The sequence below is a fragment of the Scophthalmus maximus genome, chromosome 6, assembly GCF_022379125.1.
Source record: "Scophthalmus maximus strain ysfricsl-2021 chromosome 6, ASM2237912v1, whole genome shotgun sequence".
Classification (NCBI taxonomy): domain Eukaryota; kingdom Metazoa; phylum Chordata; class Actinopteri; order Pleuronectiformes; family Scophthalmidae; genus Scophthalmus; species Scophthalmus maximus.
This window is the reverse complement of record NC_061520.1, coordinates 15,185,192-15,211,869: the sequence shown is the minus strand read 5'-3', so window position 1 is coordinate 15,211,869 and position 26,678 is coordinate 15,185,192. Positions and strand designations below refer to the sequence as shown.

Sequence of the window (26,678 nt, the reverse complement as noted above, 5' to 3'; positions counted from 1 at the left end):
GAGTTTGTTACTCTGTAAGAAAACTAAACTGAGACTGGAAGCACACTGGTCCAACAGTAGTGTTTGAAATCCATAATTTCCTCTGAGTTTATTGAGAGAAAAGAATCTACCATACAAATGGATGTACAATGATAATCAACTTCATCTTAGAATAAAACGACATTTTTCTTCTCACTCAGAAAATAAAGTAAGGCTGCTGTGATTAAGTCAGTTTTCTGTTTTTTTCTTTCTCCTCATCTTCCCTCCTCTGCTTCTGTTTGTCCACTCAGTTATTAGTCCAAAGAGAAATCCTTGTGATAATCTTGGAGGGATATTCAGGAATGTGTGCCAGGAGGACTGGGACAGGGGAGAGAGAGGACACAAAAAAAAATAAGGACAAAAATCACTGCTCCGACTCTGAGAATATATTTTAAAGGAGCACATGTAAAGTTAGACTTACAGCTATCTGAACGCTGAGGGGGGAGTGTTGCCGTCCAGCACCACTGGAGACGTGCGAGATAAACATTTTGGATTCAGACGTGCAAAATGCAAATAAAATGAGACTGTTTGTGCTTAAATCAGCGGCAGCTGAAAGTATTTTAATGTCACATTCACACTCAAAATTTACAAAACTGTTGAGGTAACCCAGTGTTTTGAGAAGCAGCTTACTAAGGTCACAGGTCAGTGGACCGATTAATAGTCTGGTGTAGTTTTTTGTGAAAAAGTGTTTTGTGATTTTAATACACATAATCAGAATATCATTACATACAATATATGACTAGACTTTTCCAATGGCTTTATTTATTCATTCAATAATCAACTAGTTTGTGCTATCAATTTCAAATCTGCACTTGGCAACACTTAATGTAAAACTACACCAGCCTCATCAAACATTAATGCTGAAAAAGGAGATGGATATTGTTTTCTAAGCACCTCTCCCCCACTGGTCACTTACAGAAGACATTTATGTGAGAGGTGCTAACTTATATCAAACGGTTTGTATCTGAAATCCTGCGAAAGTGAAAACAAAAGGAAAACCAATTGAGTCCAGGAACATTACAGCGTACACTACATCATCAAGAAGTGAATAGAAAAAAAATCAATGCAGCTTCATGTTGATGTATCTTGGTGTAATTATTGCATGATGAGAGTCTTCTTATTATAAACAAGGAGTGAAATGATTCTTTGAACTACGCAAAGATCTTCGTGATGAACTCTCGAAAACGCTTGGCATACTGCTCCGGATGAACTGTTGATATTTCTGCCCCCGCCTGCAAAAGACACACACACACACACACACACACACACACACACACACACAGTAGATGAGAAGTGAAGAAGAGAGTGAAAGAGAGATGTTAAAGCATTCATACTGTGTGTCCCTGTACAGAACGGTGATCCCTCACCCCGTGTTTGACAGCCTTGGCAGCGTGAGCGGCTTTCTTCTTGGTGTCGTACTGTGTCAGCACGTCAATCAGACCCATGAAATACACCTCTCTCTGGGACGCACCTGCACGGGAGTGACGCGCAGCATTTAGTGAGTGAGCATTGGATCATGAGGTGAGGTTTAGGTGTATCACAGCCTATAGAGCTCCTAATACACACTCAAATCACCAGTGCTCTTCTCTGAACCGGCAGGACTCACCCACAGAGCTCTGTACGGCGTACACATCCACGTAAGGGTCAAACTCCCCAGGACCCATGGGTTTGAAGGAGTTCATGTAGCCAGCGATGCCCTGGGGTGAGGTGGAGTCTGGGGCGGGAGCCAGGCCGTTTTCATCCTCCTCTTCCTCTTCATAGGGCAACTCCATCTCCTCCTCCTCCTCCTCCTCATCCCCCTCCTCCTCCTCCCTCTCAGCCCGCTCAACATCGTGGATGCCCAGCAGCAGGCTGTAGTCCATCATCCTCATATGCACCAGAAACTGCAGAGAGAGGACACACACACACACACACACACACACGCGCGTCATCAAAGCAAACACAATGACGACATTCACTCCTTTTCACTCTCCCGTCCTACCTCGGTATCTCTGTTGAGCTTGTCCATGAGCTTCTCCTTCTCCTCGTCACTCACGTAAACCTTCTGCATCTTATTCCTGAAGTCCACATCCTTGTAGGTGGGCAGCTCTTTCACCTGGAAGCGCAGAGTGAAGGTTAACCCGGTCACATTTAGCAGAAACACCGTATTCATGAGCATTCTCTCCAACCCACGCGGTTGGAGAGATCAAAGATTTCCGCAGCTCCGCAGCTATTTAAACTCGATACATTCAACCAGCTATTTTACAGCATTTTATCTAGGTCAGAGTCGCTGCAGGCCGAACAGAGGGCGTCTGATGTTATCTAAAATCATTTGATGAGTGTTTTTTTTCTTCTGCAAAACCACATCGGTCACAATGCACACACAAGAGGGATTTTTTTTCCTGCCCTCTTCCGCCACGTCTACGCTCATTGTGGTAACTGTTGGGTTTCTCTCTACAATGCCTCACTTTGTAGTGTGCCTTGAGATCATCTGTTTGGTGCTACACACGTCAATTGAATTGATTTGACGATAACAATTATGTGGTTACACACTGCAGTTCGAGATACAGCATGCCAGACAGTGGGGGAACACACTGAACATTCACACCTTCACAGAGGCCGTGGCGGCTCAAAGGATCCTCAGCTACACTTGCAGGATCTCATTCATTCCAGATCAATCTGAGTCAGATTTAGAACAGAATAAACCACAAATAGAACAGGCTGATGTCAGTATATATTCAAATTTGGTTTACAATATATACATTTTCCTAAATTTTTCTATATATTCCCTCGTGTTTATACTGCATACTTGTTTATTACTTTTATTTACTGCTGTTTCTAGTTTTACTACCCCCTTTTCTGCTCATCTTATTTTAACACTTGTTAGTAAATATAAACATAAACAAAATGTATAAATTCCTTCAATTTGCCAATAATCAACAGAGTTGTGGAAGGCCGGAGAGTGGACATTCTGTTCAGGGTCATTATGCAATTTTCAAAATCTGATCTCACCTTCTCTTTAAAACTTGCTTGACGAGACACCAGGGACCCCTGAGGAAAGACAACAGAGTCAGTGATTGTTCTTATGCGGACTCATTGTATCTACACATTCAGTTTGTAGCATTTTGTGGTGCAATTTCCAGTTGGAGACGTAAAATCTTCTGGTGTTTCCTCTCCTCTGTTCATAAATCTCAATAAATTCTGTTCTGATGAAGGTTTATGGCATAAAAATGCACCTCAGTGGGTTTATCTCTGCTTTTCAAATCCAATGAAACAAATTAACTTTGAACCATAAATGCTCCTGGCAAACTATCTTTAAAAGCTATAACCAGTACAGACTCTTCAACACCTGACCCACCACCCACCCTCTACAGTCTGGGTGACTCCTGCAGGCTTTACCTTGAGATCGTACTTCCTGTGCACGTGCAGTCTGTGGCTGAACATGTTCCTCATGACTAACAGGTAGGTGTCCTCGCTCTCCACGGTGACGCGGTACATGGCCAAGAACTGAGGGAGCAGCGTACTCCCGTGGCAGGTGACGATGTGCTGGAAGAGAGCAGCAGTGAAGGAACGATGAATCACGGGGGACAAAGGAAGCGTGAACGCAGCAGTGTGGGGGCCGTGCTCGAACGTCAGACGATCCTTCACTGTCCAGAAATAAGAAATAGCCATTTCACAAAAGGAAAAATGTTTTCTTAAATACCCAGTGGAGAGTTTTACTGGAGTTAGTAGTCCTTTTTTGTTTTGGGTTTTTTTCTTGTGGAAAAATGCACAAACCTCTGTGTGTGTGTGTGTGTGTGTGTGTGTGTGTGTGTGTGTGTGTGTGTGTGTGTGTGTGTGTGTGTGTGTGTGTGTGTGTGTGTGTGTGATTCACATGATCTCACATTACTGCACTAATCTACAAGAGGTGTTGATACACCAGTTAACACAGCAATGTGCCAGTAAAGAATATAGGTGTTAACAACAGGTTTAAAATGTTTATAACAAATTTGGCTTTATTTTTTCTATCATGAATAATAAAAAGGATCCAGCACATTTGTCCGGGCCTCGGGGACGAGTCTCAACGAGCTATGGTGAGCAAACTTCAATCCACCGAAGAAGACCATGAAAGCACCGGAAAAAGGAGGGAAGTAAATGGACATTGAATTAACATTTTGTTTGTTTTGGAGGTTCTCATGAGTCACAGTTTATCTTTAAACATTTTTACTTGGCAATAGGACTTTTTCACACAACACATTGATGTGTCAGTAGTAAAAAGCACAGAAGCAATTGTGGTTGAATTCATTTTAGCTGCTTCAGTTTCAGGGTCCTGGTATTTGTGCCTGTGACTCACTGTCACACTGTCGTGTCTCACACTGACACTTGAATCTTGATCGTAATTGTTTTCAGAAACACTTCAAGTCCAGATATCTGTTGTTAACGGGGCTGTCAAAACAAATGCAAATAGTGCGCAGTACACTACATAACATACAAAATTGGATTGACTTGATTGACTTCATATATTCATAAACTCAAATTTAGATGTTAAAATAAGGGTATAATTACTAATCTTTAGATGTGATGTGGATGATGTGTCACCTCACAGCAAGAAGGGTCTTGCTTCGAATCCCCTTTCTGTGTGGAGTTTGCATGTTGTCCCAGTGTGTGAATAGGTTTTCCCCGGCTTCCTCCCACAGTCCACAGACATGCAGATTGGGTGTAAATGGGTGCTTGTCTCTGTATGTTGGTCCTGTGATGGGCCGGGAAGAGGGTGAACCCCGCCTCTCGCCCAATGTCGTGGGATTGGCCTCCTCGACTCTCAAGGGATAGGCAGTTGGATAGACAGATGGATGGACGGAGGATGTTGGGGTGGTTGTGGCTCAGGAGGTTGAGCATCGACCACCGATAAGAAGGTAAGTGGTTTGATCCCTGGCCCCTTCAGTTTGCATGTCAACTGGGGCACGACAATGAACCCTGAACTGAACGCCTGATGATTGGGGATGTATGAGGGATAGAGAAATGCTTCATGCGGTTGTCAGGACTAGAAAAGCGCTATATAAATGTACTCCACTTTACCATCGCACCACTTTTCCAGCCTGTGCCACTCGTACCTGGTGATACTCTGAGAGGATGTTGTGCATTTCCTCCACCTCCTCACTGGAGATTTCCTTTACCACCAGCGTGCGGTCGTATGACGTCAGCAGCAGACCCTCGCTGGGCCCCTCGTCGTCCCTGAGGGGGGGGCTGCGGGCCAGAGACACCTGGTGGTGAGTGAGAGGACGACATCATGAACACATCAGCTGCACAGTAAGTCTGCCCAGTGAAACCTGCTTCATCCCTTATACCAATCTTCTGCTAATAAAACCTTTCATACATTTGTAATAATCAAATATCAAATATTTACCACAAAATGGAGAGAATGGAACATACTGTAAACAGGTGGATTTTGAACTGATGCTTGCAATGCAATGCTTCAAAGTGCACATGCAGCTCGGCTCATGTAATCATGTGCTAACCAAATGTGCACAGTGCAGAGAGGACTGTGACCTGGCACATGCAAATATCACACAAAGGAATTCAAATCTAGACAGCAACAGGTCAAATACATATGAAAGCGAGTGTTGGGTTTTCATACAATAAGAAAACATTGAATGTTGTGTCTGATTAAGTGCTGTTTTATATGTATATATATATATATATATATCTCTTTAATTCCTCTCAAAGTTTTTCTGCCCTGTCAAATGCTGGTTCCCGTTAAGTTCATAATCATACCCTGTAATCCTGGTCCTCGATGCCAAAACGCTCTCGCAGGTTTCTGAACACCTGTGGACAGTATTCTTTGAATTTGAACTGTCCAGGAAGATTCTCTCTGGGGACCCCAAAAAAACAACATTTTAAAACATGAAATAAAAACAACACTTCTCCTTTTTCTGAAATACAGCACAAATATATTTCTTGGCACAAAAATCTTTTCAAATCACGTTATCGAAATGGAAACACGATGAGATCCCGGCTGTTTTCCTACAGCTGCTGATATGCTCAAGGGATTAAATCTATTCAGTTAGTAACCAAATCTGAATTTTTATTGCTACTTATACTTTTTAACTGTCCAAAATTTGACACCTGCATAACTGACGAGGTTGAATTTGTTCCTCTTATTTGACTGAAATCTTCTTAGCAAACAAAGTTGACCTTGACTGTAGTTTCCACATCAAGTTGTGGTGGGAAAAAAATGAGTCAAATCTCACTGAGGCAAGAAAAACATACAGTATTTCCTTGTTCTTCCCACCTCTGTTTATAAGTCTTTCCACGACCCGGATTCCTGAATGGATTAAAGGATTATTGAAAGCCACTCAGTTCTCTGGATTCCATCCTTATAGAAACTGAAGCTCATGTATTTCACAGCTTTCATAAATAGTGATTATTTTGCAACGCGCTCTCTGTCTCACACTTTGTCTGACTGAGAGTCCTGCTCCGTGAGCCCCTGATTTTAAGATGAGCTCATCAACTTAGCTATTTCATTATTTATCCGGCAACTGGTTAATATTCTGCTGTTACACAACCTCTGAGGCAACTCCTGCTGCATTTTCCCCACAACATTCTGTTGCACAATAGCATTATTTTGCATAGCTGTGACAGGATTTCATATTGTAGTCCACGCAAGCTCATATTTTCTATTTCTTTCATCTTTTTTTGGCAAATGTCACTGTCATTGTTTGTGATGATAGCTGTGGTATTGTTGCGGGAGAACCTAACGAAACCCGTCAAGGGGTCTGCAAAATTCTGATAACCGCAGGCAGAAAAGCACAAATGTGTGCAAATGACAGGAAGCAGGCGGAGGGTCCCTGCAGCCAGAGCTGAGTGGGGGCACAGTACTTGTTGAAGAGGTGGTTGCAGACTTTTATCTTGGAGCTGGCTTTGAAGTTGTCTGGGAGCAGCATGACAGGTACGGGCACCTGGCTCAGGTCATTAATCTGGATGTGATGAGACAAACAGCTGGTGAACACACACATATACTGGATATTCACACACTCACACCAAAGGTACAACACGTGTTGGACTCACTGAGCAGCTCACGACGCACCTACCGAGTGATTGACCCCCCACATCAGCACGCTCATCACAGGCTCGCCGGCTCGGAAAACCTCCACTTTCTGCTGCACAAAGTGTTTCTTCTTGGTCTTCCTCTTGGAGGCGCCGGGAGACGACATCGCACCCTGTCGCAGGTGTGTCCGTGTCCCAGTGTGTGTGAGAGTGAACAGGGTGACTGTGTGTGTGTGTGTGTGTGTGTGAAGTATGTAAAGTAGCCTGAGGTCCGCCCTGTGGAGTCTCTGCTGCAGCAGCAGCAGCCTGATGGGGCCAACTCCTGCTGGACCAAACACTTTGTGATCCTTCTCCTTGGAACCTCAGAGCCCACATGTCACTGTGTGATGATGAGACAACAGGCAGAAATAATGTGCACCCAATCATGTGATGTGTGACCCAATACAGAACGCTGTCGCACACTTATAATGCAGTTAGATATGATTATGATTTATCATTTTTCATTCTATCATTTTAGTGTTGTTCATTATTATTATTTTTTTTAACTACATTTAACTTTTTGACCTTTTCCTATGTTGGTACTCTTTTGTGTAGTTCATTACTGTATTGACTCTTAATTCACTTTTAACATCCTGTTTTCTGTCATCTGGAAAGCATGAATTACATTTGATTTGTTTGAAAGTTACTATATGAATGAAGATTGATTGATTGATTGATTGATTGATTGATTGATTGATTGATTGATTGATTGATTGAGTGATTGGGAAAATGTTCCACAATGCATTGTGATAGATACTTATGTAAAATTGTAGTCACTGTCGGTTGACCTTGTAGTTTCCATCTCATGTTGTGTCATTTGAGGCCTTAAGAGGTCTTTCACACAAAGTAAAGAGAAACACGGTTTTGCGGAAAATACGTTTTTATTTTATTTTTCTGTTTCTCATCATGATGTCACTCTTTGTAATTCTTGTCTCACTGTTGTATTATTAGTTATTATGAACATCATGATGCTTTCTGCAACTATGGCGAAGCAGACTCCCAACAGGTCTGTATTCTCTTAGTAATAGTCACAGGAGTCAGCGAAATATTGAGATTGTACAGAGATTATAAGCAGGTGATACTGGGGGGTGTTGATTTCAAAATACCTTAAGTCTCCTTTCAGTTACTTTCTGCTGTTCTTTATTTTTAAAGAAGCCATTACGATAACAAAATACATGTTTGCATGTATTGTTACATTAACTCTGTTGCCCTCAATCATGCATCTAGCCATGACAAATACCTGTGTGAAATGTTTCTTTCTCTTCTTCTCCCTGTTCTTACTGTCCTCTTGAACAATCATATTGAATTAAGAGACCAGATGGATTTACTTTGTCAGAAAATGTAGTTTTATTTCCAAAATATGGTAAATCAATCTTTTGTTTTTGTTTTTATTACAATTATTCAGGAACTCAAACAACATAATATGTCATATTGTCTTTCAGTATCAGTTTTTTAAAATTACTTTGTGCAGTTGTTTGAAAGTTGACAATACTAAATAATAGTCTGGACAAAAAAACAATGCCGCCATTATTTTGCTCTTATGGGCTACTCAAAGTATCAGAAATATTAACTTAAATAAAATTAATTCAAATTAACATAAATAGGATTACATTTGTAGATTATGTACAGAAATTACAGTTATACAATTAAAGTGGTTTCAGTGTAAACAAAAATACTGAAAATATATAAATATGATATAATAAGTGCATACAAAAGACCAAGTTACACCTAGTGTGGTATATATTCAGCAATATAAAAACATGTTTCCAACTGTTCCAATAAAAGCGGGTATGGGACCTAATTGACGACTGAGTTCTCTAAATTATTTGGAGACAGGTTGTATGAGCAGAGCAACTCGCTCCAATGTGACCAATCAGATGAATAGAGTCTTTGTGTGTTCAGTAGAGGGCGCAAGGAGACAAAGTTACTAAGAGTTTGAAACAGATTTTCATCGGTGGAGAGCTGCTTCTGGCTGATGTTGAATGAAGCATTTCCAGTTTGTATGATGTTCCTTCATCTCCATCTCATATTGATCATGAAGCTTCTGCCTCCTCTGCTTTCGTCCAGTTATTCATGCGGTTCAACAGCTCAGGCTGCCTTTGTGTTTGGTGTTGGAAGATGCTGGCATGCCGTTCTTATCCACACACCAACACCTGCCCCGCTGCTTCCCTCGGGACGACCAACACTGCACAAACACAACAAGCCAAACAGACGATGAAGCTTTAAATCGAGCTTCAAATTCAACCACCTCTCTTTTGGTGTGATTTTCTTATCGTTCACCTCAGATGATACTCACCTGCTTCTTTCTGAAGAAACCCAGCTTGTCACAGTTGGGCATGTAGATGTCATGATTAGACTTGAATAAATGGGCATCAAGACCTTGGATGAGTGTCGTTAACAGTTTACGACATGGAGCCTGTAAGGAGACAGTGAAACGGGTGTTTGTGTAAGAGCATGTCTGATTTCACGTCAGTGATTTGTTGTTTGACTGAAGCAGATGATTTTTACCTCCTCCGGATCCTCAGTGGGTGCTGGATCTAGGATCAGATAAAGGCATCGATATTTAGCTCCGATCACTTACTACTATGTGAATACCTGCTGAAACTGACTAAGATGAATTTCAGAATTTTCTGTGAGGCTCCTTTATTTTCTCCTCAAAAACTCATTTAGTTTGTGGAAGTCTAGTGGTTTTTGTCTCTCTCGGTTAAATAAGAGCACAAATAATAGTAAAGCCTACAAATTGATGATATAGAACCAGTGGTTATACTGCTGTCGCTGAGCCATAAAGATTTTCAATACAACTATTCAATTTACATTTCATTGCAGCTGATGTTTTTATTTTGCAGCTTGTGCAGCTGAAGACACAGTGTGTAAAAACAGGGCTGTTTCTCTGCTCACATTTTGTCTTGACATTCACAAACTCATGATCATGTCACAGGAAGACTGTCTGATTGTTGATCAAAGGTAAGAGGTAAGGATGTGACACTGTCAAGAATCACTGAATATAAGGTGAGATGGTGTAGAAAATGCATCACTGCTCCTCGATTAAAGAGTGACTCTGCTTCATTCGTCATCTTCCAGGCATGCAGTGCAGTGTGAGGCTTACCTGCAGTGTTGGTCTGCTCAGTGGGGCCGGCACCCCCGGCATCACTGCAGACTCCTCTGCCTTCCAGCAGGGCACGGAGAGGCCTCGGCTCCTCCTCTGGAGGTGCACAGCGCAGCCCGTGGGCACAGCTCCGAGTGTAGACCCCACATGTTTCTCCGACAGCCAGAGCGGTGGCATTTAAATCTACCTGTGGGCGACCCTGTGAGGGCTTTGCATTACAGGCAGGGCATCCTCTGGACCGCGTGGTCAGCGGCATCGGGCTGGACGGAGCCAGCTGCAGGAGGAGCAGCACCAGGATGTTTAAATACAGATGCATCTCACACTGAAACTTGTCCACTCACAGGTAGCAAAAGTCCAGTCCCTTAGCACAGCTGTTTTCTGTAAAGAGCTTAGTTTCGTTCAGCTGACTGCAGTTTGTCTGTGTCAGAAGGGCTATATAATTCTCTCAAGCCAAGACAAAGTGATAATGAGGCTGACAGACACCACTGGCGGCGGCTTTTAAGGAGCCCAAAGCAGTGGGGGAAAGGTAAGGGAGGGTGCGTGATGGAGAATGTTAGCTTTCTCTCTCATTTCCACACAGCAGAGCACTCCCCGTTTCCCCTTGTCTCTGACACACACACACACACACACGCTCTTGTGTGCTCATACCATTTGTTGTCTGTCATCCCACAGGATAGTAATGTTTTCTGGACTGACATAAATCACATGTGATTGCACTGTATGCTGGTCCATTGCTCGCTCTTTTCCTCACTGTGAAAGACATTCATTTCTATAGGTGACGCTTCCATGTGACCGACCAATCTCACCATTGTTGTTTGAAAGTTATCACTGGTCATCATTCATACATTATTTCCCTTTTGATTTTATTAGGATCTGTCTCCACCAGAATTCCAAGTTGAGAACTTTAATCACCAACACATTAAATGTAATAGTAAAGTAATCAGCAGTCTTGGAGTCTAATTAAGAAGTAGGCTATTGTATGTACTGTGATTTTACAGTACTAGTAATTGTACTGTTTGTTACTTTGCACATTTTACATACAAAATCTATTATAAAATGAATGTATTATGATCAAACTTTGCAACATTCCAACCAAGTATAACACTGAAAATGTTTTCATACAGCAAACGGCTCAACAATCGGTCATTTTGCTGTAGTACTGTGCCGGTTATAATGAGCTGATAACACTGTGTACTGTGAGATTGATTTCAGTTAAAATCACTGATCGAAAATGTAAAAATCAACTTGTTGGCCACTCAAAACAATACGACTATGATTAATATGAAAATGACTACCTGGTTACAATAACAGGAGAAAACATTCAGTGACTTCCACCCTTTCAGTCCTTGTTTATGACACTAGGACTTTTCTTTAAATAGCAACCACTAAACAAACCCTTTGTTGACAAGTCTGTAACTGCAGGGCTAAAGATTCAGAAGAATCGGTCGATAACGTGCGGCTGAAGGTGTGTCACTCCGGCTGGATGACTAAGACATTAATAGCCATGGGCAAACGTCCCACCCTGTAAATTCCACTGTGCGTGAGTCACAAACACATTAAATCATGAGACAGGATGTCAAAAATCTGGCAGCTTGTCTTGTAACGTGATGTACCATTGATATCCATCATGCCACTCCACCCTGTAAAACATCTATGGGAATACAATGTAAATTAAAACACCCCCCAACAGGGTTAGAGCAGGTGTAAGTCAAGAGACTTAAATTTAAAAAAAAAAAATCACATCCATTAAATTATATTAGTTCTTTCTACTGATTTAAGTTGTTTTGTGATGATTGAGGTAGGCATTTTGTTTCCATTTTAAGCCTTTTTATAGACCATAGATGAATCAAGGCAGGTTCAGGGGTTAGGGCTATCTTACACACAAACACTACTGTTTGAGGCATAGGATGGTTAGATTCTTATCATCACCCAATACCATCAGGGAGGCCTCTCCTCCGTTTAGATTTGCTCTGCAGCATGACAATGAGCCCAGACACACAACCGCAGTCATAAAGTAACTGTCTCCAGAGACAAAAAGAAATAAGAGTCCAGCAACTGCTGATCAGACCCCACACAGAGCTCTGATCTCAACATCGTCTGGGATCACACCAGGAGACAGAAGAAACCGAGATAGACTAAATCCACAGAAGAACTATAGAAAAAAAACCATTAAAACATGAAATGACTCTGGTGGTTTGTATTGCTCAATCCATAGTGTCAGTTACAAATAATTACATGTGGTCATCTTGAAAAGGCCACGCTGCATCACTTAGAGAACCAATACCTCTGCAATGCACTGATACTCTCCGGGGTGGTTTCTTTATGTTTTCCCACTGGTTATCTCTAAGTCAAACTAACAGGAAACATCCTCCATTTTGTGTTGTAGAAGCAAGGATCAATGATCAGTGATCAAGGATATTTTTTAATGTCCTAATGGGGCAATTCGTATAGTGCAGACACCGGAATACACACAAACCACAGGCAAACAACATAAGAGATGGACAACAAAAACAATATAAAAGACAGCACACCAGGCCAGACAAAACAATAGTTATGATATGCTCTCTTCGTGTAAAAATATACGTTAAGGGCACAAACACCAATTGTAACACACACACACACACACACACACACACACACACACACACACACACACACACACACACACACACACACACACACACACACACAAGTCAAGGACTATACGCTATATTCATCCCATGATGTGATTGGTTGAGAGATGGGAGGGCGGGACTTCCGACAGCTCAGGTTGGACATAAAGTGACAGACCTCACTCCCCGAAATTGGAAGAAAAACCGAAGGACGACGCGATACAAGTGTGAAAACAGTAAGGAACCAGTATGAGACAAAGAGGCTTTGAACGGTGTGTTTGTAGCCCGACGTATCTTCATGTTTACATGATTTTCTTAGCCACAAAGCGCGACGATGTGAAGACGCTGAAAGCAGCTAACCGGCCAACCAAGTCCTCCCTGTAGTTTGGGAAATGTGGTGCTGCGTTCAGGTCAGGCTCGTAAATTGGTCGACCGTAGAAGTGTACACGCAACAACAACAAATAAAGCAACATGAGCCCATTATGTTTACTTTATCAAAACTGACTACAGCTTAGGTTCTCAAATGTGTTATTCAGTCATCGGGCTGGTCACTTGTTTTATCATCGCTAATAAAAAAAAAAGTCTCTTTTCCATTCGTTGCTCGTGTTTTCAGAGGAGCAGGCAACAGTTTTTGGCTTTTTTAAAACGAAACGTCGATATACTCCCGACCCGAGTCAGTGTGATACTATGGTTCACTCCGCCTCGGACTCTAACGATCCACGATTGTTTCTGTGAAAAAACAAAAACAACCAAATACCAATTTTGATCATTTTGATTTTGAATTGACCAACCAGACCTCGAAGGTGCTTTCACCCGAGTCCCCGTGGCTTCGTTCCAACCTGAAACACATCACACATGTACAATGTTGGAGGAAATATGACTTTAGTAGAATGAGTCATGTATTCAAGATTATACTGAACTATTAATATTAATATGTATTACATAAATGTAGAGTAAAACATACAACATTTGCCTCTGACAGTTAATGCAGTAGAAGTATAAATGGAGAAATAAATGAAAAGCAAAGTTAAATTTAAAAACTGTACAGATAGTAAACTTTGCTGCCGTTCCCCGTTGTACATGCAGTGCCCCCAGTGTAGAGCAGAAACTATCCTCATAGACAGAAAATAATCAGTAACTAACTATTGATTAATAATAGATAGTTGAATAACTTGATACATGAAATTTAAGATATTTATCAAAAAATGTTCAGGCTCCTCAGATTTGAGGATTAGCTGGTCTGCTCTACTGTAAATACAGAAGATTTGAAGGAAAATAAGCAAGTTTGATGTCACCACCTTGGTGTGAATAGATTGAGACAGATATCGTTCACTACTTCTTGACATTTTATGGACTAGATTATCAGTCGGTTAATAAATAACAATGCTGACGTTACCCAGACCGCAGTCACTCCAGCCGATCCTGGCTGTGAACTGTCATTGTAGGGTGACTGTCGTGCTGTCTAAAGCATGAGGACCCAGGTGTATATTCGGCCTGAAAAAAACACACAAATGGCATATTGTTTGTTAACCATAAAATGATGCTCACTGCGGATCTTCTGATTCGACAGTGGGGAAAGTTGAGTTTTAACAACCAGATCACATCAGACCAGGTCTAAATCAAAAAACACTTTGGCTAAACCTTTCATTTCTTAACTTAATTTAACCAACAGATTAAACACTGTTTCTGATTTGAAACCTTTATTTCATTTATTTCACACACACACAAATCACAATATGGAAATGGGTTTAACCAGTGATAAGGTTTCAACTTGTTTGTCATTTAAAGTTTCCCTTTAACTCTAGAATCTGAAGCTGCAAATCAAAAGCTAATTTCAACATTCTAAAATCAGTATATTAATTTACACTGAAAATAGTTGTTACTTGGAGCCTTATACCTGTGAGGTATTGGAGTCTGTCAGGTAGAAACAACACAAGATCCAGTCTGAAGTCAGTTCACATTGGGTGGAGGACACCCATGGGAGGCACCTGACCATCACAGGGTGAACACAAACAGGGGACTCACGTTGGTGCCTCTCGGCAGTGCACATTCGCTGTCCAGGCCTTTGCTTGTCTGTGGAATGTGGGATTAATTGAAATGGAAAAACACAAACGCACAAAGGAGATGAGTTTGGCCTGAGGATCAAACCTAGGTCCTTCTTGTTTTGTTGAGCTGTTCATCACGATTGTTGTGTCAAAATCAGACTCACATACAGTGTAATTAGACTGCACCCTGTGCTATGTCATTTAACTGCTGCATTTCATTTAAGGCTTTGTTGACTGAAAAATCACTAGAATCTTTGTATTTTCAACCAAGAAATGATCAGGCACAAATTATATACATAAATAGATGTAAAGAAGATGAAATAATAATAAAAGCTAAGATAACATAATCTCAAGCAGTAATACAGCCTTTTGATTTCCTTCCCTGTGCCATAGATTGGAATGATTTTCCGACATGGACGACATAAACCTTCACTATCGCTTTCTGAACTGGAGGAGGCGGATCCGAGAAATTCGTGAGGTGCGAGCAGTGCGATACAAGGAGCGGCTCAAAAGGATGCTGAGAGACGGAGACATACTCAGGTAACTTGGTGATGAGCAATGCCAACGTGAGAGTTGGAACTGTAGTCATCTGTTAGTCATGTGGTTAATTTCCTGATTTTATTTCGGAGCCCTTCCTTCATCCCCTGAATCAGCATTCCCACTGAAGTGATAATGATGGTAATATTTTAGTTTGGATCTCTTTGTAGGTACCATGGGAACTCAGATGAAGTGGGCTGCTTCGTGGCGGCCAGGCCGTTGTCGAGAAGAAATCGCTATTTTGAAGTAAGTATTAACTTGAATAAAATAAATTTGACACAGAAGTGACACTAAAACAACAGTCAAGGAAAGGTTACCACCACACAAGCTCTTCGCTGAATGGACGTCACATGAAAGTTTCCTGGCTCAGCTGCCCGAGCCTGCATCATGAGTTTGGACTCCGTGCTGTATCTTTGCTCGAGTCCCTCCTCTAGCTGTAACTCTAGCCTCTTCTAATCAGCTGGACTTTCCTCTATGTTCCACAGTGAAAGTGAAAAGTTAATCAAGAAGCAGTACAGCCGTACTACATGTCAATATAGTGTATGAATGTACTGCGGTGTGTTTAAAGTGTAAAAGAAGTAGCCGTGTCCTCATTTCCACACTACAAAGTAGCTTCTTTAACCGTTTTGACTTGTGATCAGTTCTGTCTGGCACTCTGCCTTCTGTGCAGTGGTGGGGGCCGGGCAGCGTGCTTTAACAGGCCGTCTGCAGACTGAGTCAAACACGTCTTTCTTACGTCCGCAGTGGGTCATTATTCACATGCTCATTCACACGGGCATGTTTTGAACGGGCACTGCACCAGTTGAATCAAAGTTTGGACATATACATTTGCGATAACTAAAAAAGAAAACGTCAGCAGTAGAAACATTCTGCATTCTATTTGACACTGTCGGATTTTTCTCCAAAGTCGCAGCATGAGTGGGTTATTCCCTTTGATGCGCATCTCCTGGGGTCACTGCCAGTAGAAAGTGATGAAGTACATTCATTTCTTGGACTAAGTGTCTAAACAGCACACCAAAATGATTGGTATGTAGTTTTACTTTTACTTTTTCTCGTCGTTACTATATATTCTGGATGTAGAATAGATGATTCATTTTGTGTGATGAGAGGAGACTTGGCAGTCCCTAACACCCGACCGCTCGCCTTCATCTTCTTGAACCGTAATGGAAAAGGAAATGATGACACCTCCCGGGAAAAGTTGACATCTGCGAAACAAAGATCTTTCAGTTTGGAAATAGATCTGTGAAATTGCTCGGCATCTCTTTTCACATTGTGTACGGAGCCTGGGCGTGCACTAATTCACTGATTGTTCAAATCATGAACACCAAAATCATGTTACAGTCTCTTTTTTTACCCAAGTTTGCCGTTGACATCAGTGGTTCCCTTGTTTAATAACTACATCGACTAGCAGCCAGCAAAAATCATCCCGTCAGTAGGATCCCTACTCCACTGTATGCCCCAACAATGAAGAAGACGCACTGCATTAGCAGCTGCTGCACACAGACACGCTGTAATTCAGTTTGCGTGGTGTTTTTCAACTGGTGGGGCTTTTCTCATCTTACCCGATAGATTGGTTTCACAGATCCAAACAAGTCATAGCTCATTACAAATCATGTGCTGCTTTGTTTATTCTCCCGTTCCTGGTAATCCCGACACTGAAGTGCACAAACATCTCTGGACAGTGCCTGTTACTCAGAAAAAGCCCTGTTCAAACTTGCCTAACACACACATCCTGTCCCGGTCTGATGTGCAGTGAAACCGTAACTAACAATCTCAACCTTGATACTGGTGTGCGTTTCACCCCGTGACTCATTTTTGTGGGAGACTTGTAGGATTTCAGAGGAAGCAAATTTTGCGTAAATTGGACACAAGCTAATTCATGATAGTTAGGTGGATACTGATTGTCCATCTGACGGTAGATCTAGCAGGTCATCTGCATGTTTCACACTGACACAGGATAAAAAGGGACGTCTTCCTTCTCACTCCCAAGAGGCCGGTGTTGAGGTCATGGGAAAGAACTTAAAAATTTCCTCTTCCCCGTGCCCTGGATTTGCCAGCAGTGCTCCGATTGCAGTGCGTCCATCTAGTGTTCCCAAGGGATGATGTCATATGCTCAGAATTCACTTATGATAACAGTGGTGCAGGCTAGCTCAGGTTGGTTTGGAAAGTCCATGCAGTGAAAAGAGAAGCCAACCCAAAAGCAAAATACAGTGTAATGGCATATAACATGTTGGGGTGGAGCCTGATTTAACTTGGAGGCAGATGACAGTCCACCACTTTGGTCCAGACTGAGTTGTCTCAACGGATAATGAATGGACTGCCATAAGATGTTGTACAAACATTCACGGTCTGCAGAGAATGAGTCCCTGTGACTGTGTTGATCCACAGACACCTGTAGTGCCGCTGGCATCCAAATTATATTTTAGGTCATGACTAAATACCTCCAAAACTATTGACTCATCTCTGTTTAGTGCTGATTAGCAAATGTTACCATGCAACATAACCACAATATAACATGCTGATAAAGAACACATTGGATCCAGGACAGTAGCTGAGTGACCTTCTTCTGACAACATCCACAACAGAAAAATACATTTTAAAACAAAATATACACAACTCTTTGTCCTTCACCCTGACCGCAGCCCTCTCCTCCTCTTCCTCAGACTTAACACATTTGTTCTGCTTATAAGCTCTCACAATGTAACAGCCTCCCACACATTAAGTGTAATGATGTGAAAACAACAACCTTTAAATTCTCTCATCTAAGCATAACTGATAAAAGGGCTCCTCACATTATTTATAATATCCTATGACTACGTTTTGATGCTCAAGTCTGTTGATAACATATTGTTCAGGCTATAAGGAGACACTTCCAATTAATGTTGGTGACATCCCTGTTTTAAATTTGAGGTAAATCTTTTTTGTCTTAGTCCTTTTTTAAGCAAACAATAATTTCAAAAAGAAGGGGATTTTAAAACGTCTCTTGGTGATGAATCCTCCTGTGGTTTTGCAGGTGACCATCGTGGATACGGGCGTGAGGGGGATGATCGCTGTCGGTCTGGTGCCTCAACTCTACAAACTGGACCATCAGCCGGGCTGGCTCCCGAATTCAGTGGCTTTTCATGCTGATGATGGCAAGTATGTGTCACTGTACATCACATTACAAATACTGTAGACTGAACACGTTCTCAAGGTTACATGACGTGGCAACGCATTTGGAAAATGTAAATCTGGCCCAATATAATGTTGTTTCACACATCCCCACAAAATGCACCTATGTCAGGGGCCTGTTGACGTTGTAGACTTGGAATCTGAGAGCAGAGCACTTTTGTCTGTTTATGAAGGGCTCAGTCAAACAAACTACAATTTTATGTTTGATGTTCGGGTCTCAGAATCCATTTACTACATCCAGGAAGAGCTTTTTTGGTCAGTGTGAGGGCGTAATACTAGGAACATAACAAGAAGCTACTCAGACTCTGAGTAACACTTCCCCTAAAAAAAGTCACACAGTGCTGGGAACTAAAAAGAACCACTATCACACAAGCGCTGTGGTTTCTGATATAATATGGTTTGGGGTCATTGTTTTTTATGCCTTCATTAGAGCTTGGACAGTAGGGAAATTACATGAAATGACTGGCAGTCTTTGTCAACGGTGGATCTTTCGGTTAAGGTACAGCAACCTTAAACCCAGAGTTCACCAGGGAGCTCCAATAATTTAGATTTTAATCAAAATATCTGGAATTTAGCAGTGCTAAATTTGACTCTGAATTAAAGGTCATAATATGATGCAATGAGTATTACAAACTCCAAGTGCTATAAACATTTACAATGTGATAGTCTTTATTAAGTTTTACTTCATCCGTTTTCAGACATGAAAAATTTGGGACTTTGCCTCACATACATGACGAACGCAGCAGGAAATTGTCAGAGTCAGACAAACAGGAACATTTCCGGAACATGTTCTTCGTGAAGAGCATGAGATATGACGATATATTTGCTGCAGAAAGCAGCATTTTTGTTTACAGTCAGCAACATGGCAACATTTGCGTCCTCACATACAGCCCCTCCGGAAGAATTCTGGAAAACATACACTAAAATTAGCCATCAAAAGCTAATGAACATACCAGACCAGATAAGTGGATGAAGCAAAAAAAAAGTGTGAGTTGTCAGTTGGTTCATCACCATGAGCGATCCCCTTCACATTAGAGAAGTAATTTGATCTCAAAAACACTGATTAGTGCATCTTAACTGCACTAATCTGCACTAACTTAAAAAAAACATGGTTAAAACTTTTACACACACTTTTTAAATGTATAAAATAAGGTCCTGACTTCAGTGCATGAAAGCAGCTTTACCGGGAGACTTACTGGGACGGAGATGACGCAAGTGAGCGGCAGATTCCAGTGTCCCATTTTTACTTTATGTGTCCTTTGACATTTTTCTGTGAACATCTGCAAAATCTGAGCGAGATGAGCCTCCGTGATCAGTCGTTCAGCCTCTCCAACGTGTCTTTCCACAGGCTGTATGATGGCAACACTATGGGACAGCAGTTTGGTCCAAAATGCTGCCGAGGTGACAGAATCGGCTGTGGAGTATCCCTGGACTCCAACGATGGGCAGTTGACAGTGTTTTTTACCAAGAATGGGAAAGAAGTGAGTATTGAACTTTAGCAATGTAACAAGTGAATTTGTCCTCCCCCCCCCTATTCTTGTACTTTGCTTATCACAAAGTGTATCTGAATGTGTGCTCAGGTCGGCAGTGTGGAAATCCCAGCATCTCCTGAAGCTCTCCACCCCGCTGTGGGAATGCATTCTTTGGGGGAGGAAGTGCTGCTGGACCTGAATGCTGAGTGGGGGATGGAGGAGGACGATGGACAGATGATTGTGGACAGTCACGAAGAGGACTGGGGCCGTCTCCATGATGTCAAGGTGACCGGCACGGTAAGTCTTTTCAGTTTTACTACGTATAAAGATGACATAAAATTTGAAAGATTGTCTCCCTCATAAAGGTTCGTGCTGTGTAATCACCGGTTGGTGTCAGTGGGAGGATGAACCGGAGAAAAACTGCACACACCAGATTATTGGACTATAGAGTTTCATTGAAGTTGGCTGCTCACTGGTGATACCTTTTGTAGCTCCATTACTCATGTCAAACTGCTGGCTGTTAGTGTTGCATTGTGGGTAAAGGAAGAAAAAAAGGCGATATATCTGCTTCTGTTGCACTGATGTTGATCCTTTTTTAGACATTCCATTGTGAGGCTGACAGCATTATATGAGAACGATATGAATTTGGTAACGCCTCTACCTAAGGTCTTTTACATGTTGGCCAGAATATACACACTTACCAAGTCCGCCTTTAAACTTCTCAGTTGGCTTTATCCAAAATTGTTTGAGTGAAACAGAATTTATCAAAAGTCTCCCCATGAACATATTTTCACTGCCTCTATTTGAATGGAGTGGATGGGTTAAATCCAAAATAAAGGCAAAGTGCCAAAACATTTTGATTATGATTATGAACAAATCTTGATGCAGAAAATCAAGAGTGCTGTAAATATAAGCTGTTGCCAAGCACCGAATAACAGATAAAGATAGGGATGGAAGGAGATAACCCAAAAAGTATTATTATTTTTTTCCTCTGTTTTGGTCTCTACCCCTCCCTGTGACAGCAGGGCTGCAGTGTTTGAGTCTGACTCAGGCACTAATACACACTAAACCTGAACTGAAAGACACTGGGAGGAGAACCCAGCTGAATTGCCCACAGGCAGGAGCCAATGACCTGCATGCAACCCTCACATTTATTTTTCCTTTATTTTTGTATAAAGGATTTAATCTTTATTCTAAATCTGGCCCTGTCCCGTGTGAAGGCAGGGACCACAAACCACTGTGTGAACTCCCTACAACTCATCAATCATCACATGTGTATGCTCTAATATTACACAAAAGCTGTCAGGACAGGAAAAAATAAAAAGACAGGGTTCGGGTTACATTTTCAAGCTTGTTATTGCACATCTTTGTTGCAGGGTTTCTTTTTTCTCATTTACAGTTCCTTGTTAATTCGAAAAAACGTGTGTGTGTGTGTGTGTGTGTTCGTTCTCCTCAGCTACTGGAGTACGTGGGGAAAGGGAAGAGCATCGTGGACGTAGGCTTGGCTCAGGCCCGTCGGCCTCTGAACACACGCTTCCACTACTATGAACTGGAGATCACAGATGCTGGAGAGAAGTGTTACATCGCCCTGGGTCTGGCACGCAGGGTGAGAGCCTCCTCGTTTTTCAGTCGTCACCATAACGATCACGTTTCATTGTCACTGACGGACCTTGTGTTACTTACAGTACACACTCTGCGGTTATCTGCCGGTAATGAAAACTTGTCTTTCCCCGCTGTCGCACCTCGTCATCCCTCTCCCTCATACGCAACGCTGCTCTCACTGTTTCCAGTCTGAGTGATGGATGACCGAAAGAGGAAAAGCTATCAGCAGAATAAATATTGTCTCATTTTAGCCCCACATCTGGTTTTTCCATAGTGAGCAGGTTCCAGATACATGCTAACCTACTATGTTGACTACAGTACTGTAGGCAAGTGTAGAAAAGTTAGTTTTGAGATAAGATGTGAACATGTACGTGGTCCATTTGTCCCAGTTCTTCACGTTTTATTTTGCTCCTTCTCTCCACACAAGAAGGAAGAGATAGAAAAAAATTTAAAGTATGCAGGAGCTCCTGGGGCTAAGCAATTCAAGGTTGATATCCGGAGTCAACCTGGCTCAGTCAGGTAATATTTAATGAGAAACGATGACAGCAGGTGATGATCCATAATGTGGAAATGAGGTGGGTCTGAAAGACGACTTGTTGAATGTTTATACATCTGAGATGCAATCAGCTGCCTTTGGCTTCAAATGAAATCATGGTGAACTCATGCACATCCTGTTTAATATAAATAAAGCAGCTTAGTGATCGCTGAGGAAACAGTCATCCTGTCATTTATGAAACGGAGTGTGGTTGAGATATTGGTTTTCTGATGTTATTTTCCTGAGATGTTCAATGCTCGCCGTACTCTGTTATTGGAAGCTAATTGATCCAGCGTCACTCTACTCACGCTGTTTTGCCAGCTGTGATGGTCCCTCACTGTTTGGGAGGTGGTGGATCTTTTTTCCTTTTTTTTGCACTCGCCCTTAACACGAAGCTCCTCCATCAGTTGGTGTGTGTGTGTGTGTGTGTGTGTGTGGCCGTGTTGCATCCCCAGGTCAGACCTGCGTGGAGAATAGACCTCATTCATTTCGCTGTTGTTTTCCCAGAATTGTTTTTCTCAACGTGTGTGTGGTTTTTGGTGGAGCATTGTAAATCCGTCAAACGGTCATTCCTGAGATTTTGTTCCATCCCCTGTCATCTCCTGCGAGCCACATTAGAAGTATTAGCTCTACAAAAGTCAAAACAAAGGGTAACACACAAGTTACAGTTATTCTGTAGTTGCTTGAATTGAATAATGGAGCATTTGTTCACTGTGCATTCCTTTGCTTAACGCCGACACCTTATTGCTTCAAGTCTGTGTTGTTCCTACGATCTTATCTTGTCATGCTTCCTCCTTCCAAAAGCCTAGTTTTCCTGCCGGTATCTGTGGCCATCATCACTTTAGACCTCCCAGAGTTAGAGTGGTTTCATTGCGTGAAACCCAATTCAAGAGTCCCTCCCTGCTCTGCAGCCTGCTGTATGTTGAGAGGTGACTTAGCACCTGATCATGCTGATCAGCATCACTCTGAGTGAGTGGAAGGTGATGTTGCTGGTCTGACAAACCAGCCGTCTCTCCATGTCCAAATCAATATGTGAAATGTGCTACAGGAAGAAGCAAATACTAAAAATGTAATAATGTCATTTGGAAATGATATTTGCTGACAGACCTGGCCACAGTACATATTCTACTTTAATGAAAGTAGATAAAAAGATGCATAGTTGACCATTAAAGATCCACTTGACTACAGACAGATAGACAGACAGACAGACATATGGATAGATAGATGGATAGAACTTTAGACGATGAGACAAGAGTTTAATGAAGAACTTTCTACCTCAGAACTTGGCTGAAGCCTCAGAAAACACCTCAATAAAACAAAACAAGGACACAGTAGTTTGATGAAGCCGATGACATCAATTTCATTAATTAGAAAATCAACAGGATGTACTTATGCATCCTAAGCTTATACCTTCTCTTTTTGATTTGCAGGACTACCCTAAGAACAGACATCCAGGTTGGAGCAGAGGGTCAATAGCTTATCATGCAGGTGAGTGCTTCCTCGTCATGTTGTCGCATTCGTAGCTGCTGAGTGTTTTCTCAGTGTCAGTGTGTCTTCTAGTCTTTTACACATTTACTGTGTTGCAAATTATCACATCGGTAATGGCACCAGCTCATCAATCTCATTTCTTGCAGTTTGGACCTCACCGAATAGTTAATATTTTATTATTATTTATAGCCAAATCAATGATCGTTAAATATTTAAAAGGTTATGTTTGATTTCTTCCATCAGCTGGAAACAGCTAGAAGAAAAAGATAAATGTAAAATGTTAGCAATGATTGTGTGTTTTGAAACGTGCATCTTTATCTCAATTGTGTCTCTCATGTATGAGACACGAAGCAGTAACCTGCGTCCCCGATGTTTATCTGTAGACGATGGAAAGTTGTTCCAGGGCAGCGGGGTCGGGGATGCGTTCGGACCACGCTGCTTTGAAGGCGACATTATGGGCTGTGGGATCATGTTTCCACGGGACTTCAACCCTGACGGTGGAGGTGAACATCTTTTAATGCTGTTTCCACGTTTTATCAAAGCACCGTGCCTCATCAAGTGCTGCATCCATCCATCCATCCATCCATGCTTTCTTTTCTTTGTCTGGGTTCTTTCAGATGACGTGGATGACTGGGACCTCGACGTGTTTCCTAAGCCTTGCGAGGTTCAGAATGACTTGTACGCAAACAATGAAGAAGAGGAGGAGGAGGAGGGGGGAGAGGGAGAAGATTTAGAGGGGAGGAAGGTCATGGTGAGTTGCTATCAAGCCTGGGATTATAAAACCAGGGACTCTGAAAGCTTGGCTGCATTTATAGCATCTCTCTGCTGTCGTCTTGTGTTTGAACAGGTGTTCTTTACCAGAAATGGAAAGGTGGTGGGCCGAAGAGAAGTGGCCTTACCGCTCGGAGGCTTCTACCCAACTATCGGCATGATGAGCACTGGGGAGAAGGTCAGGGTGGACCTTCACCCCCTCAGTGGCTGAGCAGGGCAGAGGAAATGAAAACGGTGAAATGGTGAAATCGGAGCAAGGAGGAACGACTGAGCTCAGGTACATTTTGGAGATTGGACAATAAATAAAATCTCCAGATCAGCAGGCTCCAAGATGTTACTTGAAAATTCACTCCAGTGTAGGAGGAAACTGTGGCCCCCTCGTGCTGTAAGAACTATTTAACATGCTGGCTGACTTTTTTTATCGACAACTATCAAAATAATGTACGTGTGCCTAATGAAAAAAGTCGTTTTATAATGAAATGATTTTTATACTGTAAGACATTGTTTAAAAAGGCCCGGGTTTTAAAGGGGAAGAAACACTATTTTGACAATTTAATGGCACTCTGTAAAGAAATAGAGTCTCATTGGGATATTGAATGTGAAAATCCAAACAGAGCAGGTTACAGCAAACAAATAAACCCCATCTGTCCTTACAAGAGGACAATCATCAGCAAATGTGTAGCACTGCTCTCACAGCCTGCAGCGTCACTGAGCCTGTGACCAGAGCTCTGAGGTATTTCTTCCTGTAGATGGTGTTTTACTGACACTCAGTGGTGAGAGGGAAAAGTCCAGAACAGATCCTGCTCGAGAGGTCGTCCAAAGAAACAGCAGCGCACTGAACTAACGCTGGGTTCACTCTCTGTGAAACTAGCTGCTGTAACGCTTTACTTCTGTACGAGTGTGTGGGCACTTGTTCTGACACAGAGCTATTCATTGCATATTTAAAAGCAAATGTGCAAACCACCTGCATTTAGGGATTGTGGGGGTAATTAAATGTAAAAAAATATATATGTTTAGATTAAATCCAAACCATCATTATGATCTTTAATCATTATACCGGATTATCAGTTTTAAAAAGCAAAGTTTGTAAGTTTGACAATCAGTTTTTAAAAAAAATCAGGTATGACTAGTATTTGTTTTTATTGTTATAGACACTGTGCTGTCATTAAAAAATGTATAACGGTAATATTTGTAACAAACATCTGCACCTAAAAGATGTCACAGCAAAACCAAAACCATGTCAGAAAAAAAAACACAACGTATGTAACTAATGTCTTATATGTTCTCTGAATATGGATATTATAACTGACCTTACACACAAACAATCAAACAAATAATACCTCATATTCAGTTAATCAAAGTGATGGTTTCCTTCTTTGTCTATGAGAAATTAGTGCTTCTCCTTTTTCTTTTTTTTAGAAATTTGACAAATTAAACATGACGGAAATTACACTTTGTAGGTTAGTGTGGTGTTCAATGTTTTGTCTGTGGATCATTCGGGTATTTGGATTAAAGTGGATGCCGATTGTCACAAGAAGGGAAAATAATCAAGAACAGTTTTCTGGAATATCGAACCCTGTCAGAACAAGAAAAACTGATGACTACACAGGGTAAAGTTTAGAGTTGTGGAACATTTAGAAATGTTATCAAAGGTCTGAATGTTGAAAATTAATCCTAACTAAGATTTGCTGCTCTTAAGTGATTTAAATTTAAAATGACCTTTGTCCTTTCTCAGATCATTTTGTGATTGCTGTAGGTTGAATCCAGCCATTGTTTGCACCAAACAGATTTTTGCCTGTAATGCTTTATTTTATTTTAATTTGTTATTACTGTTTGAAACCAGTTATTGTTTTCCCCAAGGACTCTTCTCATTTGAAGATTTTCAGTTTCCCCTGCAACATTTTTGTGTCAAAGCTGACGTTAAATGGTATTATATATACATTTTAAAATGTGTCTGAGTCTGTAATGGTCGTCTGCTGCTGCTGCTACTGTCGCATTTAGCCCTTCTTTTCAAAATGAATCATGGATCAAGTTTAAGGTGATCAGCGTATCTTTCAGTGCCTCTGCATCCTGAATGCTCCCTGTCTTCGATGTTTTTGTGTCATATGGACTTTTCTCTTGAAGCAATCAGATCAACATGCCAAAACTATTAAAAGAATATTCACTGCACTGCTGACTCCACTTTAATCCTTTTTTTGTTTGTTACTCCTGTCAGGTTGTATATGAACAACATTTTGTGCTGTCTGGTGACAGTAAATGTAAATCACATTTTTATATGGG

At 41.6% G+C, this 26,678-nt stretch overlaps 3 protein-coding genes across 6 annotated transcripts; 1 reads left to right on the top strand and 2 right to left on the bottom strand.

Annotated features, from left to right (window-relative positions):
- Positions 1–545: 545 nt before the first annotated feature.
- On the bottom strand, positions 546–7,585 carry LOC118309387 (phosphatidylinositol 5-phosphate 4-kinase type-2 gamma-like). 3 transcript variants are annotated; one of them, XM_035631445.2, is made up of 10 exons: positions 7,065–7,585; positions 6,853–6,950; positions 5,749–5,845; positions 5,088–5,237; positions 3,397–3,543; positions 3,010–3,048; positions 2,000–2,113; positions 1,625–1,901; positions 1,386–1,489; positions 546–1,250 (listed from the first exon to the last, which is right to left on the bottom strand). In XM_035631445.2, exons 1-10 carry the CDS (start codon positions 7,185–7,187, stop codon positions 1,170–1,172), a joined length of 1,230 nt encoding a protein of 409 aa, XP_035487338.1. In that variant the 5' UTR covers positions 7,188–7,585; the 3' UTR covers positions 546–1,169. The 3 variants fall into 3 exon arrangements, with proteins under 3 accessions (XP_035487338.1, XP_035487339.1, XP_035487337.2); XM_035631446.1 differs by having other exon boundaries at positions 7,061–7,196; XM_035631444.2 differs by having other exon boundaries at positions 7,042–7,132.
- A 37-nt stretch (positions 7,586–7,622) lies between these two features.
- On the bottom strand, positions 7,623–11,088 carry LOC118309389 (insulin-like growth factor-binding protein 5). Its single transcript, XM_035631449.2, has 4 exons — positions 10,166–11,088; positions 9,568–9,596; positions 9,356–9,475; positions 7,623–9,244 (listed from the first exon to the last, which is right to left on the bottom strand). Exons 1-4 carry the CDS (start codon positions 10,479–10,481, stop codon positions 9,140–9,142), a joined length of 570 nt encoding a protein of 189 aa, XP_035487342.1. The 5' UTR covers positions 10,482–11,088; the 3' UTR covers positions 7,623–9,139.
- A 1,817-nt stretch (positions 11,089–12,905) lies between these two features.
- LOC118309137 (SPRY domain-containing protein 3-like) lies at positions 12,906–26,567 on the top strand. Of its 2 annotated transcripts, none has more exons than XM_035630893.1 (11): positions 12,906–13,013; positions 15,216–15,362; positions 15,530–15,605; positions 18,373–18,497; positions 19,879–20,011; positions 20,111–20,299; positions 21,459–21,608; positions 23,570–23,627; positions 24,011–24,130; positions 24,245–24,378; positions 24,475–26,567. In XM_035630893.1, the coding sequence occupies exons 2-11, from the start codon at positions 15,235–15,237 to the stop codon at positions 24,607–24,609; spliced, it is 1,248 nt and encodes a 415-aa protein (XP_035486786.1). In that variant the 5' UTR covers positions 12,906–13,013; positions 15,216–15,234; the 3' UTR covers positions 24,610–26,567. The 2 variants fall into 2 exon arrangements, with proteins under 2 accessions (XP_035486786.1, XP_035486787.1); XM_035630894.1 differs by having other exon boundaries at positions 12,906–13,049.
- Positions 26,568–26,678: the final 111 nt, after the last annotated feature.